The sequence below is a fragment of the Mobula hypostoma genome, chromosome 16 (assembly GCF_963921235.1).
Source record: "Mobula hypostoma chromosome 16, sMobHyp1.1, whole genome shotgun sequence".
NCBI lineage: Eukaryota > Metazoa > Chordata > Chondrichthyes > Myliobatiformes > Myliobatidae > Mobula > Mobula hypostoma.
Genome location: NC_086112.1, coordinates 60,519,745 through 60,541,988, shown reverse-complemented (window position 1 = coordinate 60,541,988; position 22,244 = coordinate 60,519,745). Strand labels below are relative to the sequence as shown.

The 22,244-nt window shown below is 39.3% G+C and overlaps 1 protein-coding gene across 2 annotated transcripts in view; it reads right to left on the bottom strand.

Annotated features, from left to right (window-relative positions):
- The window catches only part of elavl2 (ELAV like neuron-specific RNA binding protein 2), a 92,460-nt gene that overhangs the window by 37,732 nt on the left and 32,484 nt on the right, over positions 1-22,244 (bottom strand). For both annotated transcript variants that reach the window (XM_063069214.1, XM_063069215.1), the window contains one exon: positions 8,687-8,790. In XM_063069214.1, the coding sequence (XP_062925284.1) occupies positions 8,687-8,790 (104 nt within the window). The remainder of the gene's footprint in view (positions 1-8,686; positions 8,791-22,244) is intronic.

Genomic DNA, 22,244 nt, shown 5'->3' with positions numbered 1-22,244 from the left:
GGTACAGGTGGTATAAATCTAATACTGTAATACTGAGCATAAACCAGTTAAGACGATCCGCATTATAAAGTATGGTGGGGGTAGCATCATGATACGGGGATGCTTTTCAGCAGCAGGGACTGGAAATCTGGTCAGGATTGCTGCCAAGATGAACACTGCTAAATACAGAGAGATCCAGGATAAAAGGCTGCTAGCCTCTGCCAGAAAACTTAAACTGGGGAGGAAGTTCAGCTGGAAAATGACCCAAAGCGCACTGCCAGAGCAAACACTTCAAGTGAAGAAAATCTGATGCCCTTGAGTGGCCCAGTCAGAGTCCTGACCTTAACCCAATTGAACATCTCTTACAAGACCTCAAGATTGCTGTGCACTGCTACTCCCCAACTAACCTGGCACAACTTGAATAATTTTGTATGGAGGAATGAGCAAATCTTCATCATGTTGTGCAAAGCTAAAGCCGGATTTATATTTCTGCGTCAACTCAACGCCGTAAGTACTGCATCGCCACAAACTCTACACAGAGCTGATGGGGATCCCTACACCAGAGCCTGACGCGCACCTCTCCCAAAATGTAACGTGTCGCGGCAACACAGAACACAAAAGCTGTGATTTGATTGGTCCGCTTCGTAGTATCGCATTTCCTCCTACGTTGCAATAGCTTCCCGTTGGGCAACTGAAGGGCAGGGAAGGAACTCTGGCTGCAATGCTTTCGATAAAGGTTTACAGACCTCCGAAATTATGGAGGGGACATTGCTTTTACAAAAAAAGACGCTCGCTTTAAACTTGTTTACCCCAAGAAAGACTACCATGATCATGGCGCAGGCAGGTGTGCGCGCATGTGCGATGTGCCTGAATTGCAGACGGATGCACACACCAATGCACAAGTATAAATGCTCACAACACGCATAGGCCACTTGCGTAGGTTAAGGCATCGAGCTGACGCAGAAGTATAAATCCCGCTTAAGAGACTTATCCAGAAAGTCTACTGGCTGTAATAGCTGCAAGAGATGGTTCAATTAAGTATGGGTATGAGGAATTATATACCAAATTAAAAGGGCTAAAACCTAACTGACATTTATAGCTTGATTAAGTCACACACAGAGAATAATGTTGCAAGGAACAAAGGAATGCTTGTTGCATGAGAAAGCTGCTTTATGTAACCACTTATCGAGGATGCCTGGCAATAATCAGAGTATTATGATAACAAATGTTTAACAAACAGCCCTGGACATTGCTTGGGGCTCACTTGATTAAAGATGTCCAGGCTCTGTGAGTGGGGGTCTGTAACATCAACTGAAACACAAGTTTGTTAATAAACAGTATATAATTTTAAGTAAACTGTGTTTGACAATTATTCCCTTGGTCTGAATCTAAAATCCTCCTGGTAGAGAGGCAGAGTGACAGGTAAAGGGGATGAACACTTGAACTGCTGACACATCAGCTTTTGAATTTTTTTGTTTTTCATGCTTTACAACTTTCCTTGGTTTTTGAGCTCTACTGTGGAGGGCGGGGGGAGGAACAAATAAAAATCCTCAGTAAAATTGATCAAAATCCCTGGTTGTAATACTTATTTATGTGAACAAAGGGCTGGGGGCTGAGTACTTTTTCAAAGCAATGTATATGCAAGCCAGGTTTGATCTGCATCTTAAATACTACCCTCAGTTTTAAAACAATCATCCTTTGGTACTTGTTTTTAAAGTTTAATCGTAAAGTTGAGTACAAGTATAAAAAAGGAACTTTGCAATTCTAACAGTCAATAAATCTGCATGGGAATTATGAATTTCGTAGCAAAAGCTACATCTAAAAAGTGGGGAAAAAAATTGAATAAAGCAGGTAGCCTTACTCTAATTATATTATTTTTTTAAGTTTACTATAAGGGTTCGGATCTTATCTTTTAACTTGGACCAAACCACACATTTGACATTTGGCCTTGGGCAATTTTCTCTGCCATCATTTTCAGCTTTTGGCTGAAACAACCGTGTGTTCAGCATAAACCATATTCCTCACCCAACATAAAACATCCCCACTTAGCCATATCCCAAATGAGCCAGCAATTACAACAACCTGAAATAGGCATCTGCTATTTTGCATCGAGAGTACTGCTTCAGATTAAATACCATCTCCTTCATAAAAATAATCCACTATGCCCCCAACATTACACGTCTGCTCCAAAATCTCAGAGTTTGCCTTCCAGGGCTTCCCCTCCAATTGAGGAACAGATTGGCTTACATGTAAGCCTGCTACCTAGCACCAAACTCCTCATCTCTTCTGGTAGCTCAACTGACTAATGTTTGTTCTGATACCTCATTTAAAAATATTTTGTTTTATTCCTAGCCATGGCTTAATTTCTCCCCAACCACTAATGTAAAATTTATGACTATATTTGCATTCTCCTACCTCCACTTACTCTACTAACCATGACATCAAGTACTTTGGCTCTTCATTCTTTCTTCTCCCCTCCCCCATTATTAGATAACTTTCACCAAATCATTTTGAGGTGCCTGAAGAATCTTCGGATATTCAGCTTGCATCAAAAGGTACAATACCAAAGAACATTATGCTTCCCACCCTCCTCCACAAAAGACAGTTAAATCAATAATGAAATTCCCAAAATTTACTCCAATCAGAATCTTGAAAGTAGGCTAATAATTTATAGGAATGTGATTCACTGCTTAAATTAAGTTTCACACTCGACAGCTGTAATATTTTCTGAAGGACAGTGGGTTCTGGTTAATTGGAGCCTAATCGGGGGAGTTTCTTATTTGATACAACTCAAGAACAAAAACTGATAAAAATAATAGCAGAGATTCCCTTCATTTATTTGGGACACCATGCCGCTTAATAGGGACAGAAGACTGTTGTCGAACAGTTTGTCACTAGCATCTGTCATGTGTACTTGTGTGGCTGTTAGACACTACTCAGAGCTTAGAGCAAAATTTTTTAAAGACAGCTTCTGTTGCTTGATGTTTTCATTCAAAACAGCAGTGAATTTTGTTACAGATCGTTTGCGAGAAGCAAGCAGCAAGACAATTTTGCTCGCTGTAGTTTCAGGCTTGGAGTTGCCAGAAACAGCCAAGAATGAAAAATTCACTCTCCTACAATTTCACTGCTTTAAGTTAGGAACTACAAAGAATTTGAAGGTATCGACAATTATCCTGAATGTTACAATGAAAAAGAAGATTTGGTGGACACAATCGCCAAAAGCATTATATGAAGGCACCGGGTGGCTGCGCTGATTTTGTTCTTCTACAGTCAATCAACAAGAACACTGCAGCTTACAGTGGATAATTCCTCTGTTGGTAACTAAAAGGAACTAACACCATTTTATAGTACTGTAATAGTATTGGCAGTGTTCTAATTTGTTCTACATTAAATACTTAATTTGTCACTCAGTTAAACGATAGTTTGTCTTTTTTTTTAAAATACCTTTTTAACTACAGTGGGTTCCGGTTAATTGGGACACATTGGGATTAGTCTATTTTGACCCAATTAAGCAGCTGTCCCAATTAGCTGAAGTTTCATGGAAGTAGTTAAAAAGGTATAAAGGCAAACTATAATTTAACTAAGGAACAAATTATGTATTTAAATGAAATACAGAACAAATTAGAACACTATCAATACTACTCCAGTACTATAAAACTGTATTGGTTCCTAACAGTTATCTGAGGAATTCATTCAGTGTACATGGCCGTGTTATTTTGGATGTACAAAATCAGTGCACACCTGGTGGAAATAATAAACTGCCTTCATACAATGCTTTCGACGATTCCATCCACAAAATTTTCATTTTCATTGTAACATTCAAGATGTTTGGTGATACCTTTAAATTCTTCACAGTTCCTAACATATTGAAGTAGTGAAATAGTTTCATTTTCACTCCCGGCTGTCTCTGGCATCTCCAAATCTGAATACTTGAAACCACAGTCAGCACAACAGTTCTGAATTGTCTTACTATTTCTTGACAACGAAGTGACAAAACTCACTGCTTCTTGAATACCAACATGCAACAGACAGTTTAAAAACTGCTTGCTCTAAGCAGTGTAGTGTCTAACGGCCACACAAGTGCATGCAACTGACATTGGTTAGGAACTCTTTAGCAACAATCTCCTGCTCCAATTAAGCGGCATAGTATCCCAAATAAACTAAAACGATCCCAGCTATTTTCTCAATTAGTTTTTGTTCATAAATTTTCCCAAATAAATGGCAGCCTTAATTAACTGATTAATCAGAATCCACTGTATTTGCTATTTGAATATTTCCCTCAAGAGAGTCAGCAACAGTACTGCACCACCCCGCCCCCGACAAAAAAAAAATCAGAAGTTACAAGGCAGGACATAACCAAATCACAGCTTATTGAAACAAAATAAAATTACTAAGTGTTCAGGCTTCAGTATCCCTCACCTACCCACCCCCACCAAAAGAAAATCTCAAACTGACGAATTAAAACTGGAACAACCACCACCAATATTAATTCATTATTACCCTGCTTACTGGCCTATCATGGTCTTACTCTCACCACCCCTTCTCATCTACAACTCTTCCACAAAAAAACTTTAATAAATGCCACTCTAGTTCTCCAAAGTGAAATTAAATCTTGATGCATCCAGTACGCTACAAAAACAAATCTCAAATTTTAAGTTCAAATAGAACACTGAATCAATGCACAGGCAAGGCAAAAGTATGTGCAATCTGGAAACACATCTATGTATTTATTAAGACAGACTCAACACCAACCTACAGTATATTTTCACTGTTTGGCAAAACGTTGCCCACTGAGGGCCACAGGGTATAAAACCAGTAAGCCTGCTCACAGTAACATGCAACATGATTGCTTTGAATGTTTTTCTTGTGATCGCAGGACCCTGTTGGATATTGGTAACGTAGTACAGCCGGTCTGGCTCACTGGAGAGACCGGTGGCGGGGGAGCTGTGTGCCCTCGACTGCTGCGCGGACCAGGCACCCATGATGCAGGGTCACCGCCAAGGGAGGAGATGATGCAGGAGGTTTGAGAGAGCAGAAATGCAGCGAGTGCTAGGTTGGGGGCTGGCCCCCTTCCGTGCTCGGTGGAAGACAAGCTGGATTGTGTCTGACTGTGGCTACACTAGCATGTGATTACTGCTGGATGCTAGCTCTCACAGAAACATGGCACCAGGATTGTCCCTCAAGCACATCATCAATCTACCGGAGTGACAATGGGGACATGGGCTAAAAATATTACTTCTTGTGACTTCACGTTCTTCGTGCTTTACGTGCTGTGTGTTTTACACCTTGGACCTGAGAGGAACACTTTCATTTGGCTATATTCATGTGTATGGTTGAATGCCAATCAAACTTGAACATGGCTAAACAAAATATAAAAGGGGAATTACACAAGTACTTAAACTCATCAATAGCAAAGACTTATCTGTCCGTTTTTAGGATAAATGGGCCATTCAGAACAGTTTACAGCAATTATATCACCCCAGTTTTAGCTCAGAAACCACTGACGAAGAGTATATAAGAGCTAATCCCAGTACAGTCCCAAGTAACAGTACACTGCTATAACAAATCTGAAATAATTGCTACAGAGAACTATCTGAAGTTACATTATTTGCCCAGCATTCGTCCTCCAAGAGGTCTACAAATCTGTAGAGTTTGGAGACTTCTGTGCCTCAATGAGCCAGAGTGCAATGTTGGCTAGAGTCATGACCTTGCATTTTGACTCTTGGTAGGGTCACCAATACTAAACAGTAGAGGCCAGACTAAAAGTGGTCCACTGATCCTCCTGGTTTGGGGGTTCAGTTCAGGGCTAATAACCCGGACTGGTTTAAAAAAAAAAAGACGGTTATGGAAACAACAATAAAGGATCCTTCTAATCTGTGTGCAACCAAGGACAAACAGAGATGGAGGATCTTCATTGCTGCCCTAAATGCCAGCGGCATGATGGCAGCACCAGCGCTTAGTGTCATTTTTATTTTCTCTCCAAAGCAGTCACATCTTCAATATTTACTGTACATGAGGATTAGAACACAGACCACACTTCATAAAACCCTCCATCTGTTTAGCAGTAGTTGCTGGAAATCGTAGGAAACCTGGCATAAACCCAGATGGGACAGAGGTAGGAGATCTTATATCTAACATTCAAAAAACAAAGTTCTTCTAAATATTAACCATTTGAAATGTTAGATGTTAACTAGGTTTTATACTTGATGGAAATGGGAGCAGAGTAATATTAAACAGTACAATCCAATCTCTTCATTCTGGTAAATGCTGTGAATGAATGTTGTTGAATAGGGCAGTTGATCACTTGGCTTTGTTAGTTACTGTTTAACACATTTAACTTCCATGCGATCAAATGAGTATTCGATCAGGTTCACTGTGCAGGGGATACATGTAGAGCAGTGATATGATTTTACATTAGATAGTACAATATTCAGTATTTCATAATACCTTGTATTTGACTTGAATCACTAATGCTGAAGGTAGTTAAGACTAAAAACAAATGATCTGTCTAGGGCAATTGGCTTTCTGAAGTTCAGGGGACTTGGAGAAGTGACACAGAAGATTCTAGCATCGGAGCAGCAAGGTGCTGGTCCTGCTCTCGTCGTTGCACGCATCGGCGCTAAATTGATGCTTTTCCTGCTGCTTGTGTAAGGAGGGGGCTTTGATATTTCTATCATTCATTCTATGAGGTTTCTTGTTTCGTGGATGTCTGAAGGGTACAAAGTTTCAGGTTGTACACTGTATACATTACTGATATTAAATGAACCTTTGAATCTATTTTCCTGATATACGAAGTACACGATACAACTATGGAGTAAAGCTACATCTAAAGAACAAAACCATTCACTAATCCTAAAACACACTACAAATCATTTCCTCTACCCTAGCACCAAAGAAAGCAACTTACCTTTATGCTAAGGATAACTTCTCCCAAGATGACAACATTCTGTGCAGACAAAGAGTCAGCAGCTTAGACTGTTGCCCAATGCCTAATGCCTGCCTGCACAGGTACATATGGTGGGAATAAGACAGTACTTAATAACAAAGAGAGCCATTTACTATCAATAGTCATCAATAGTCCTCAGCAGGTGAAAAAGGAGAACAAATTCAAGTTGATGGCAGGGTCAACAATATCTTCAAAGATAATGACAAATCAAGTATATTTATTCTCCAGTAATGTAGTGCAGAGCCTAAAGTTATCAGAATCAAAGAAATCAATAATGTAGAGTAACATCGTGAGTGCTGTACAATGATGAAACGATGACACTAGACTCAGAATTGAGATAAAACCATTTGAACCAGTTGATGACAGGAGAAGAAACAGGCAATGAATACATTTAAACACAAGCAATTCTGCAGATGCTGAAATCCAGAGCAACACACACACAAAATGGAGGAGGAACTCAGGTCAGGCAGCGTCTATGGAAATTTAATAAAGTCAATATTTCAGGACAAGACCCTTTTATCAGGTCTGCCAGGTCGACTGTTTATTTATTCTTACTGAAGCTATTTCTCTGGTTTTCCTATCTTGTTCATTGCATTCCCCATCAGGATTTAGAATTATACTGGAAATTAATGTTTTCTTTCTCATTTCAAATAGCTGTAACCAGGCCCATTTTAATACAATCTGACCCACACAAGAAAACTTGAGAATAGAGGGAACTTGGAAGGCATTTGAACTGTATTTAAATCTAGAACAGAATTAACTTCAGACTGTAGCAATGAAAGAAAAGGTTGGAGGAAATTTGAAGAATTAAGACTCCAGAACTTGGAACCCCAAATGAAGTCAAAATAATGAACCTGAGCATTGTTTTTTTTTGAAAAAAAAGATGCTTCCATTATCAGTCCAATGGGGTGACCTTTGTCAAGGCCAATGCCATCAAAACTACTACAGCACTCTTCGCTACCAGGAGAGAAAGTCTGCCCAGCATGAAGTCTGGAGTCAGTGCCAGTTTATAATAATTTGGCTTTAATCAGACAAACTGTCATCCATCTGGCCACAAGACAACTCTGCAGTACATATGGGTTTACTCAATAACGTCATCTGGTCACCTGAAAGAATAGCAAATAGTCAGGCAAGCCCTCACATTTCAGCATCCTAACCTTTCCTGCAGGATAGCTCCTTAATTTATTAATCTTACATCCCCAGAGTCCAAAATGCTTTTTAAAGAGCAAAGCAGTTCTTTCACAGAGAACTCAATGCTATAAGCTGTGGGATTATGCAAGCATATGATAGATCACTTTTCTAAACATACAAGATCCATAGTATTATCTTGTATCATAATATTATGGATCTTGTAGTACTAGACTATAAGAATGGTTGTTAGACAGGATTTGATGGTTGAAAATTAAGTCACATTTTGTGTGTTTTTTGTTTGTGCGCGTGCATACTCACACTCTTGACTCTAATGCCAAGTAGGATTTTAGTGAGGAAATCATTTGAAGGTGCCTTTCTCCTAATAGCTTCAGAAACTACTAACATACTATTACTGGTAATAGCAGATGAAAAGCATGTATATAAAACCTAGCAATACCCCAAATATTTAAGTTAGGGGGTTCCCTAACCTAGGTGCCATGGACACCTTGCTTAATGATGTTTGTCTACGGCATTAAAACAAGGTTAAAAACCCCTGATCTAAGTTGTTTGAAAATTAAACTTAGTAAAGCACTCAATACAAAATGCCAAGTCTTAGTTTCACAAATTTACCTTGATTGTTTTAGTTTGGAGTCTGAGACCATTTAACGTGTTGATGGCTTTTTCAGCATCCTTTGGATCCACATAGTTTACAAACCCATAACCAAGGCTTTGACCTGGAGGAAAAAACAAGTCAATTATGAATCCATGGCCAATTCAATGTTGCAGTCTTAAAGAAAATGGCTCATCATATCAAAGCTTTTTCTTGCACTGGACTTTGATTGCTTCTTTATTGCTGGGTCGTGGATGTCACTAACAATTACTGCCAACCCTAAACTTTCCCTGGAAAGGGGCAACAGTTAAATGCATCTCAAATTGATACAGTTTTATACCAAAACATCAGTTGCTTATAGCAATTTAAACAGATTCACAAGGGATTAATATCTAGAGTTCTGATTTTGATTCAGAATCCCAATTCTAAAAGATGTTTAAGAATGAATTCAATTTCAATACAAAATTGTAAATTAGAATTGACTATTAATTGCTAAAAAAAATTGCAACTGTTATCTGTTACAAAACCCTTTGATGATTGTATCATTTCTAATGTTCATTGACTAAAAATCTCACTCACTTCCAATAGTCTCTGTCTGATCTAATTATTTCCAGAATTTTGTTTTATTATCCGAAATAAAAAGTATTTATTCTGTGATAACATGATAACTCCAGCAACCCAGGTTTAATCCTGATGTTCTGCGTTGAGTTTGCACAATGGCCCTGCAACCACGAGGTTTCTCACATACCATAAAAGTGCTGGCGTGTTAACTGATTTCTGTATTCCTGATGGAGGAGGAAAATTAAATAAGATAATGGACAACAGGGAAATAGGACAATAGGATTGATCTCAGATCTGGAATAAACTCTGATGTCTTTTCACATTGTCTTATGACATTAAATGTTTTCTGATGGAAGATATCCTGCTGTCCTTAAGGACGATTAATTCTCAAACAAGTTATATCAAGATATTAACTTTCAATTTCCTTAACATATATGTTACTATTGTGTTACAGTCACTATTTATTCATTGTAATAAACACCAGCACAATCCAGAATAGCTTTAAAAACTGCAAACTGATTAATCTTAAATATCAACCTTCTATACTTTTCTCCATGTACTTGAAAAGTACTCTGCATCAAATACTTATTGTTCCCCAAAATCACAATAGATAAAGTATGAATTCTGAACAGAGAATAATCCATTCTCTTCTCTTTTTATGATCAGTTATTTAACTGTCTTTGAATGAAATATTAAACATTGATGTTTGAAAACAGCTTATTGGTTGAATTACATCTTTGAGTGTAAAAGAGTTGAGTGATTTTTGTTAAAAGGTATAGGTTGGCTTTGTTCAAAATTATTGCTTTCACCAAAATACTGGACAGCGTTCACCTGGCATATAGGGCAAAGAGTGCTGAACAAATAATTGTTTTTGGTGCCAAAAACAAAAATGGTTAACAGTCAGTGCTCACTTATTATCCATGTCGTTATAGACCACAAACCAAGCCAGAAATCTTGTGCTGTGATGGACTCAGACTTAAATTTTCACTGCCACATTAAGACAATTACAAACCATTTTAAAAATATAGCAAGAGTTAAAGGGCCTATGTCCCAGCATGATCTAGAAAAACACATCCATGCATTTTTGTTAGGCTTGACTACTGTAATGGAGTTATCACAGGTATCTGTAAAAAAAATCTCAGACAGCCGCAGCTCATTCAATAACGCTGCTGCTAAAGACTTCACTAAAACCATGAAAATAGAACATATCACTTCAGTTCTCAAATCTTTACAGTGCCTTCCTGTCCAGAGGATTGATTTTCAAATATTACTATTGGTTTTTCAAGCACTGAATGGTCTAGGGCCAAAATACATCTCTGATCTCTTATTGTATTACAAACCTTCCCCAGCTCGTAGGTCATCTAGCGTAGATCTTCTTACTGTCCCCAGATTCAAAACTAAACACGATGAAGCAGCTTTTAGCTATATTGCTCCACATATCTGGAGTAACCTTTCAGAGGATCTGAAGTCTGCCCCAACTTTCAGCTTTTTTCAAGAGATGTAAAATTTTTCACTGTAGCTTTTAATTAGAATCTCCTGCACTGTAAACTCTATATCTATTTTTGTGTGATTATATTCTCTTGTATACTGTCTGAAATTTAATATTTTTTATATCTTATTCTATGTAAAGCACTTTGAACTGTGTTTGAAAAATGCTAGACAAATAAACGTGCTTGCTTAAAAAAAAATCACACGAAACAAAATTCCTACTGGATTTAACAGGATAGATACAAAAGCTAAACGAGATTCAACAGATGCTGGAAATGTAGAGCAACACACAAGTGCTGGTGGAACTCAAGTTAGGTAGCATCTATGGTGTAGAATAAACAGGGCTGATTAAGAGTATTGGTATGAAATGTCAACTGTTTATTCTCCACAGATGCTGCCTGACCTGCTGAGTTCCTCCAGCATCTCGTGTGTTACTCTAGATACAAAAGCTGACATTTTCCCTGACAGTGATATTTGAGTTCAAAGTAAATTTATTATCAAAGTACATATATGTTACTGTATACAACCCTGAGATTCACTTTGTGGGCATACTCAATAAAACCATAATAGAATGTTAACCATAATAGATTCAATGCAACACTGCACCAACATGGGTGTTCAATCAGTATGAACAAGACAACCAACTGTGCAAATACAAAGATAAATAAATGAGAAGTATCAAGAATATAGAGATGACAAGTCCTTGAAAGTGAGTCCATAGGTTTTGGGGACATTTCAATGACGAGGCAAGTGAAGTTATCCCCTTCAGTTCAACAGCCTGATGGATGAGGGCTAAAAAATGTTCCTGAATCTGCTGGTATCACCTTCCTGATGGTAGCAGCAAGAAGATAGCATGTCCTAGTTGTTGTGGTTTCCTAACGATTGATACCGCTTTCCTGCGACAACACTTTGTGTAGATGTGCTCAATGGTGAGAAGAGAGGGCTTTACCCAATGATGGACTGGGCCGTATCCACTACTTTTTGTAGGATTTTCCATTCAAGGGCCTTGGTGTCCTTGAACAGAATTCAAAGTTGCTGATCCGCTCCACCTCTGCTCCTCCAATGAGGACTGGCTCATGAACCTCTTCCTTCCTCTTGAAGTCAACAATCAGCTCCGTGGTCTTGCTGATATTAAGACGATGTTGTTATGGCACCACTCAGATTTTCAATCTCCCTCCTATACACTGACATAAGAAAACATACCAAACCTTCACAAACTCCTAATTAGAGGCACTACTGTGCTTTCTTCATAATTACACTTACATACCGGGCCCAGAACAGATCCTCCAAAATAAAAACATTGAGGAATTTAAAGTTACTGATCCTCCAATGAGGACTGGCTTATTTATCTCTGGCTTTCTCATTACTAAATCTTGAAGAACAGGACACTTTTGCAAAAAAAAAAAAAAGAGGCTTCATTAGTCAAAATACATGAAAGGTGTCTGAACAGAGGGTAGCAAATCTTAGAAATTTTATAACCGAGAGACAGATGGGGTATCAGTCAAATAAAACAAGACAAATAAGCATATTTTTGGATGCTAAGAAAATCAAGGGTCATGCAAAATGGGTGAATTAAAAGAGCTGCCACGGTATTACTAAACGATAGAGCTGGCACAAGGGGCAGAACTGTCTACTGCTTCTAGATTTTTTTTTGCAATCCAGCTGTTCTACAGTTAAGTGTGACAAATTCTAAAAGTCATTCAAGGTGTGTCACAGGAAATCATCTCTCACAAAATGCTGGAGGAACTCAGCAGGCCTAAAGAGTCAACATTTTGGGCCGAGACCCTTCTTCAGGACTGGAAGGGGAAAAGTCAGTAATATGGAGGAGGGGAGGAAACAGAACAAGGTGACAGCTGGTTGATGAAACTGGAGAGGGGAAGCAGTGAAGAGAGCTGGGAAGTTGATTGGTGAAGGAGATAATGGGATAGAGGAGGGGAAATCTGATAGGAGAGGATGAAAGACCATGGAAGAAAGGGAAGGGAGAGGAGAACCAGAGGGAGGCGATGGGCAGGTAAGGAGATAAAGTGAGAGTGAAGTAGGAACGAGGAATGGTGAAAAAGAGAGGAGTGGTCACGCAATTACAGGAAATTCAAGAAATCGCAGTTCATGCCATCAAGTTGGAGGCTACCCAGACAGAATTCAAAATGTTGCTCCTCCAACCACCTGCAGACAGAGCATAGGTGCTCGGCCTCCCAATATCCCCGAGTTCCTCCAGCATTTTGTGTGTTGCTTTGGATTTCCAGTATCTGCATGCAGATTTTCTCATGTACAGGGGAGTATTTAATGTTTGTCCTTGATGCTCTGAAAGTAGTTGAGGGAAATCTACAGTTTTGATACAACAGAGTTGTGTAGCTGGTTCAGGAGGCCAAACTAGAATCGATTATGATGGATCAACTAAACTACTAAGGTTGTTCTGCTTTAGCTACCACATCAGACCTATATTTCAAGCACATCCGTCAGCAACAATTCAACATCCTTTCAAAACATCAAGTCATTAAAATTGAGATCACCTCCATTTTTTTGTGGAGGAGAGAAGGACAATCTATACCACATCTGTACCATCCTTTACATGAACTATTTCCCAATTTCATTCCTAAATATTTCAATCTAAATGTTCTATTTATTCTCATCGACAACTCCCACGCGTACACAAAATTTCTGAGCACCTTTCAAGATCTTAGCCTCAGATTTCCACATCCAGGAAGATCTGTTCAGGCAGCATCTCATCCATCTAAAATCAGCATAATTCATGAGCAAGTTACCATACAACCTTTCCAGGGCAAATACATCCTTAAAATGCAGCATCTAATACTCAGTGCCAAATTCAGTCCAGCTTGCTTTTATATAATTCCAACTAAAATTAATTGACACAAATGCTAAAATAATAGAAACCTTTCTGTTGCCCCCCCGAAGGGCAGCAACAAGATATCAATACAGACTGATAACACTGAAAGGCCATCAGCATTAAAAGGGCTCTATCATTGACATTAATTGAGAAATCCAAGCTTAAAATACTATATTCAAATCTGCAACAGAAAAGCAGTTCCAGCTGCACTTCAAAAAAAATTTATTTAGGAGTCAAAAAAAAAGCATAAAAACCGAGCTTAGCAGCTCACGAGCTTGAGGACAGATGTGCCAATAGGACTAAGATCAATGTGACAAATTCAAACAGCAAGTACTGGGAGTGCTCATGTCAGGCAGAGGTGGATCAAAAAAAATGTCAATATTTCTAAATAGTCAGTCATACTTTATTGATCCCGGGAGAAATTGGTTTTTGTTACAGTTGCACCATAAATAATAGTAATAGAAACAGTAATAAATAGTTAAATAGTAATACGTAAATTATACCAGTAGATTATGAAATAAGTCCAGGACCAGCCTATTGGCTCAGGGTATCTGACCCTCCAAGGGAGGAGTTGTAAAGTTTGATGGCCACAGGCAAGAATGACTTCCTATGACACTCTGTGTTGTATCTCGGTGGAATGAGTCTCTGGCTGAATGTACTCCTGTGCCCACCCAGTACATTATGTAGCAGATGGGAGACATTGTCCAAGATGGCATGCAACTTAGACAGCATCCTCTTTTCAGACACCACCGTGAGAGAGTCCAGTTCCATCCCCACAACATTACTGGCCTTACGAATGAGTTTGTTGATTCTGTTGGTGTCTGCTACCCTCAGCCTGCTGCCCCAGCACACAACAGCAAACATGATAGCACTGGCCACCACAGACTCGTAGAACATCCTCAGCATTGTCCGGCAGATGTTAAAGGACCTCAGTCTTCTCAGGAAATAGAGACGGCTCTGACCCTTCTTGTAGACAGCCTCAGTGTTCTTTGACCAGTCCAGTTTATTGTCAATTCGTATCCCCAGGTATCTGTAATCCTCCACCATGTCCACACTGACCCCCTGGATGGAAACAGGGGTCACCAGTACCTTAGCTCTCCTCAGGTCTACCACCAGCTCCTTAGTCTTTTTCACACTAAGCTTCAGATAATTCTGCTCACACCATGTGACAAAGTTTCCTACCGTAGCCCTGTACTCAGCCTCATCTCCCTTGCTGATGCATCCAACTATGGCAGAGTCATCCGCAAACTTCTGAAGATGACAAGACTCTGTGCAGTAGTTGAAGTCCGAGGTGCAAATGGTGAAGAGAAAGGGAGACAAGACAGTCCCCTGTGGAGCCCCAGTGCTGCTGATCACTGTCGGACACACAGCGTTGCAGGCACACGTACTGTGGTCTGCCAGTCAGGTAATCAAGCATCCATGACACCAGGGAAGCATCCACCCGCATCGCTGTCAGCTTCTCCCCCAGCAGAGCAGGGCAGATGGTGTTGAACGCACTGGAGAAGTCAAAAAACATGACCCTCACAGTGCTCGCTGGCTTGTCCAGGTGGGCGTAGACACGGTTCAGCAGGTAGATGATGGCATTCTCAACTCCTAGTCGAGGCTGGTAGGCGAACTGGAGGAGATATAAGTGTGATCTGACCATAGGCTGGAGCAGCTCCACAACAAGTCTCTCCAGGGTCTTCATGATGTGGGAGGTCAATACCACCAGTCTGTAGTCATTGAGGCCGCTGGGGCGCGGTGTTTTTGGCAGAGTGACGAGGCAGGACATCTTCCACAGTATAGGAAGGGAGTTACCTCCTTTTCTCTTCCCACAGACCCATGGTGTTTACATGTCTTTCATCCCCATTGCCAGTACCTGCAAGTTTTAAGTTTTCGCCAAATGAAAGCCTTAATGTAGCAACTCAGGTCTAATTATGAATCACTGTCGTTCACATTACTTAAGTATTTGGTGAATATGCACTTCAGCAAAAGCTAGGCAATGGATGGCAAGTTCTTGAACAGACACATTGGCAACCACATTACATGATAGATTCAAGCTCAAATTTAATTGTCATTCAGCCATGAATACAACCAAATGAAACTGCGTTCCTTTGGGGCCAAGGTACAAAACACAATACCAACAGTCATACATAGCACAAAGCACATATTAGATAGCAGTATAACATCTTGTGTCAGGTTTTAAAGACATCCATAAAAAGGGTACTAGAGCAGTGGTCCCCAACCACCAGTACCCGGCCGCAAAGCATGTGCTACCGGGCTGTGAGGAAACGATACGAGTTAACTGCACCTTTCCTCATTCCCTGTCAGGCCCATTGTTTAACTTGAACGCACATGAGGTCATTACCCATGCGAGGACATCAGTCAGTCATTAACCTACAAGTACTTAATGACTAAAAAGCAAACGTCGCTTGAGAGTTTCTTTGGAAGAGGTGGCAAGGGACATAAAAGGCCCAACGATGATGATAACGCAGAGACAGCTGAGGCCGAGACTGCCAAAAAAAAAGCTTCCTTCAACAGAAAATATGACGAGTCGTACATAAAATATGGCTTTATTGCGACCGGTGACTCGCATGCTCCAAGCCCCCTGTGGGTGATATGTGGAGACAAGCTGTCTAATGAGGTAATGAAACCCTCAAAACTGCTTTGGCACCTTGAGTCCAAGCACCCTGCACTTAAAGACAAACCCGCTGAGTTTCTGAGTGGAAGAAAACGTGAACAAGCAGAACAGAAGCAAGTGCTGAGAGCCACCGCCTCCACAAATGCTGCTGCTCTGACAGCGTTGTACTTGGTGGCTAGCCGTATTGTTAAGGCTAAGAAGCCTTTCACTGTTGGTGAAGAATTGATTCTGCCTGCTGCCAAGGACATGTGCCATGAACTGTTGGGAGAAGCTGCAGCTAACAAGATGGCACAGGTTTCTCTTTCAGCTACCACGATTTCAAGGAGAATTGCTGATATAGCAGAGGACATCGAAGCACAGCTGTTGGAATGGCTGAACGAGTCTGGTTTCACTACCCAAGTCAAAGAGGTTGCTCCTGAATGCTAGTCTACACACTGTGTCACACACAGGGAAATGCTGGCTAGACAAAAAGTATCACCTGAACTTAAAAGCGACGTTGTTGAAGTTATCCATCTCATCAAAGCAAAAGCCCTTATCTCACGTCTGTTTGAGCAGCTTTGCGAGGAAATGGATGCAGAGCACAAACGCCTTCTCTTACTCACTGAAGTCAGGTGGCAATCAAGGGGGAGAGCGCTGGCCAGGGTTTTTGAGATGAGAGCAGCTACAGAGATTGCTTTCAGGAAAAAAGTCACCAATGGCAGCACACTTCAGGGACAAGGAGTGGATAGCAAAACTTGCTCATCTGTATGACATATTCAACCTGCTCAATTTGTCACTTCAGGGGAGAATGACAACTGCCTTCAAGTTGGCAGATAAAGTGTCTGCTTTCACAGCCAAACTGGAACTGTGAGGACGGCGAGTGGACAGGAACATATTTGACATGTTCCCAACATTAGCTGGGAACCTGGGAGACAACTGAGGCTCACAACTGGTGCGCAAACACCCATCTTCACTGTCAACAGAATTTGAGTGTTACCTCCCAACCACAAACAACCCAAGACGTGCAAAGGAATGGGTCCGTGACCCATTTGTGAATGTCCCCGGTGAATCATCCATGACAGCGCGAAAAGATGATCAACTCCGAGCTTGCAAATGATGATGGGCTGAGAAGTATGTTTGACATAATATCTCTGCTGGCATTCCGGATCAAAGTCAAGGCTGAATATCCTGAGATAGCCACAAAAACACCGAAAACATTGCTTCCATTTCCAACATCATATCTCTGTGAAGTGGGGTTTTCTGCAATGAATGCAACGAGAACTAAATTGCAGAATAGACTGGACACAGAGAACCCCCTATGACTTATAATTGACATCACTATATTCATGGGAGGAAAATATGCAGTGTTTAATATTAAATTCATTAGATAAACCCTTTTAGAAAGAAAATTGAGTGTATTAGCCACTAATAAGTGACTTATAGTTGACTTATCACCTATATTCCAGTCGTGATTAACACCCCCCCCCCACCCAGTCTGCAAGAATATTGTCAATATTAAACCAGTCTGCGGTGCAAAGGTTGGGGACCCCTGTACTAGAGTAGCAAATAAATGTAACCTTGCTTTCATACTGGACCAACTGAGCAACAGAATCAGAAGCATTTTTGTTGTTCAGTTGTTTTTTTTTTTTTGTTTTCACCCACACCCTCAACACCCCCCCCACCAGTATCTGTTCACATTGACTTCCTAATACCAATTGCAAATCATCATAGCAAGCTACGCTTCCTTTTCTTTTGAAAGCTATTTTTATTTCAAGGAACGTGCAATAAATCCACTACTGACTAACTGCAATCTGAAGACATGGATTAAATCAAAAGCAAACATTGAATGTAAAATTAACTGCGCGATTCCAGTGACAAGCTGAAGTATTAAAGTATGTTGAAGCTTAGATTTAGTAAAAACACTTCCAAATTTCCTTTTAAGATTTCTACCTTGCAGAGTTCTGTATTAGTAAGGAGGCAGCTCCAATTTGTAAAGGCAGCATGAACCATGCTACATACTAAATTTGCAGCAAACCAATGTCTTTAATGCACATAGCTTCTTCTTAAACAATAGATTTATAACTTGATTCCTTAAGGCCAACACCACTAATTAAATAGGTCCATTGCATTCATGTGACAAGAACTGAATTCAGGAATTGAAGTTTTTTGGTTTTTCCAAGCTAGCACCATTCATGTGAAGCTGCAACATTCATAAATAACAATGCTAAAATGCATTGTGCTAATATTTTAGGGGCAGAAAAATCATTGGTTTGTTGCGAAGGCATTGGGTTTGGGTACAAAATGTTAGTTTTTCAGGTGCAGGACACAAGTTGGATCTTAGCATCTAGAAATGTTTCTCTGAACAAAGACTAGAACTATGCAGTGTTGAGCTGTGACACTTCAGACCACACATTCGCCCATTTTAAACAGCAGTACTAAATTGGTAAAATGCCTAGGATCTTGAATCAATTAAACACACTTGGCAAGACATCTTAATTACAAAGTGGGGTTCAGGCAAAAAGGCATTTACATCAGTTACCCAACTTGAGAGCCTTTTCCAATGGAGGAGACATCTACTGCAACTACCAACTTTCTGAAATCTTTTAAAACTAATTTCAGAATATTTCAAAAAAAATTTAAAACCAATGTAGTGATCATCCTTGCACTATGCAAAAAAAATGCTACAGTTACTTATTTTCAGAAATTCTGACATACATATTATATATATAATAATGCTGTCTTAAACAGATTTCTGTTGACTAGTGTTCACCTTGCTGCAGATCCAAGTGGCAAAAACACTGAACTAACAAGCCATATAGGGTCTTCCTGCAGCAATCAAAGATTTCTGACAGGGGCATATGGTATTATTAGGAAGTACCCCCTTTCCAGTGAGTTAGTTGAGTAGACATTAATACTTACAAGGGACCCTTCAAAATCATTTTCTTCATCTTATTACTTCCCAATCTGAGCAATTCATTTTCTTGGGGGAGTGGACTTCACTGGGCAATTTAGCTTCTTATTTCACTTAATGGCTGTACTTCAGAAGTCATTTAAATGTCCTAAGTGCTAAAACGCAATATTTCTGGAGGTGTTGCACAGCTCATTTCTGTCTTCCACTTTTGTTAATAACATCACATTTAAAAATACAATGCGTTAAATGCCAGAGATATATTAAAAAAGGAAATTGCTTCACCACTTCCAAAATAACCAGTGTAAGCAGTACAAAAATTCTCATTGAAGAGCAAACATCAAGCCTCCTCCCAAAATGCTTTGAACCATTCAAGAGTCGTGCTCCAAGTTAACTTCAGTACTCAGTGACTCAAGAAAAATCACACCTTTGCAATTGTTTTAAAAAATGAACATCCATTTACTGATCACATTGAACAACATACATGCAGATTTTGAAAGGGTACAAACATGCAAAGGCATGCTAAGGCCCCAAAGCTACAATTTCTTAAACCTCCAGTGCTTTTGTCAAGTATTAGCTTTCCTTAAAAACTGTAATTTATTCAAGATAAAAATCAGAGGAAATATTTGTAGTGCCCTTGAACTAACTTATGGATCACTAACAGACAAGTCGCTTGCTTATAGACAAAAAATACCGTACACCATGTCTCTTCAAGCCTATTCTACCATTCAATTAGATTAATTTATGTCCACTTCCCTACCTATAACCTCATCTAAGTGCCTAGTAATATTAATCCTGACCTGAATATACTCAAATAAGCACAGTCCTAGTTGGGGATTCCAAAGACTTAAAATGCTGAAGATTTTCTTTTGTGCTAAACTATATTTTGTGGGCAAGTTGACAATAACTGAAACAATATGAAATGACTAAACTGGGTGACTTACATCATTTACAACATTTCCTGTGATATTCAGTTAACATTATGCACTCGACACTATAGCAAATTAGAAATTTGCCACTGTGCCAAAAATGGAAAAAACGCAGCATGCTAACACAGCACAAACCGCAAGTTACATAATTTCACCACTTTAATTATATTCTAGTTTATGTAGCTTTGTACAGAGAAAACAACCCAATCCCTTTATAGCTTAACACAATAAAATAAGCTCATTCATCCCACACAACTTTTTCCCCCAAGTCAACTGCTGAGTGTTGATGTTTCGATATTTTCCAGAGGACATTCAGATTTCTTTCCATCGCCGCAGCACAGTGCAGCTTAACCCTTTGCAAGATCAAACCAAGTACCTGAAAATTAAGGAGCTGGACAGTTCACACATGACAATCTTTTGTGCATCTCAAGCTTGTGGGAAACAAGATCTAGACACGCATGTAGTACTTTCATTTGCATCATCCTGCCAAACTTTCCCTACTAGATACAAAAATCCATTGGGTCAAATAGTTCTCCTTGGTCTTTTTTTATGATGTGCATTCCTGTTCTGTCTGAAAATCATTCTGTTCTACGTGCGGTAGAAGTAGATTCAGAACTACTTTGTTTTAATATTTGATAATATCAAATTTTTCCCACAACACCTCTCAAAAAGAGAGCCAGGAGGATATCTCATTTCACATTCTTCCAGAAGGATTTAAAGACATCTCTTGTAACACTTGTATGCCACTGGGAATCTGCTCAATGGCATCAGGATGAATATGAAGTCTTTGAACTTTTGTCTGCAGCAGTCACAGTCTATTAAGAAACTAGTCCAAACGCAAGCTTTGAAACTATACCAATAAAGGGACAACATATTACTTTAAGTGGCTGTTAAAAGTCTGAAGAGAATATTGGGATCACTTAAGCAAAAAAATTGCAAAACATCAGGTTAAATGGAGGTTACAGATGCTGTAAGCCGGAGAAAAAATATCCAAACATTGAAAGATTCGGTGGGCCGAGCATCTTCTTGGAGGTACCGTAATTGTGGGGTCTTAACTAAATGTGAACAATTGCTTTCTCTCCACAATAGCTGCTCAAGCTTTACCTTCAAGTGTTTTTTTAAAATCTTAAATATAACAAACCAAATGGCCTTGCGTTCAACACCGGTGGTTCCATAAATTCTTTAAGTATTAGTGCCAATTCAAATTTAGTCATCAGCTGAGCTACAATCAGGCTTACAAAGACTAGAAATGTTAACTAATCTCTTGATATTATAAATGTCAATAGATGAAAACTATTTTACTCAGCAGATATTTACTTTTCATTAGAATATTTTTGCAAGTTAATTGTAATTAACTTCTTTAATGGTCTTAACTAATGAACTGTAGAGCCGTACTGTGCAGAGCTTGGAACAAAACCCCAAGGACAAATATAGAAATGTAGTAACTTCTCCAACCTTGTAAGAATTAGGTAAAATTGATATAAAACTTGATAGGAAGGGAGATGAAATTATGCTGAAATATGATACGACTCAGTGTTAGGATTAATTTGTCAGCAAGAAGCATGTTGAAAATTAGAAAATAAATTACAAGAGCACAAAATGGTACCAGAACAAGACATAACTAGATCTTGAGAAAAATACGATGACTTGGTTTTAGACTGGTAATTGAATAATACACTGAAGATTAGAGGTCTATCACCACAGATTTAATAAACAAAGACAAAGTTTATGACCTCGTCTCAAAATAGTCTGTTATCACCGTAAGCAATGCTTAATTTGAATTATGTCCAAGTAAAAAATCAAATTTCCATTTGTTATTTTGAAATGAATCCAAACTTGGAAGTTCCAGTGAAACCATGGCTTACAGGGTGTGGACACAGGTCACGACTTCAAAATTAACATAATGAAGTAAATAGAGGATTTTTAACAGATCTCAGGAAGATAAATGGAGCAAAGTAGGCATAGTTGGCAAATAAAATGTAAATATATTTAGTGACATTCTTTGGGAAGAATGAGACTTCTAGTAAATGGCAGCTTTTTTTTAATATAACAACATCAGATGCAGAGGAAGCCAAGGGAACACAGTTAAAACTTTTGAAGGTGATATGAAGTTGAAAAGTAAAAACGTTAACTTTATTTATGCTAGGCAGCAGGTGGTCCAGCAATCCAGATTTCATCCTGACCTCCAGTGTTATAAGGAGTTACATGTCCTTCTGAGATCATCTGGGTTTCCCCAGTGCTATCAGTT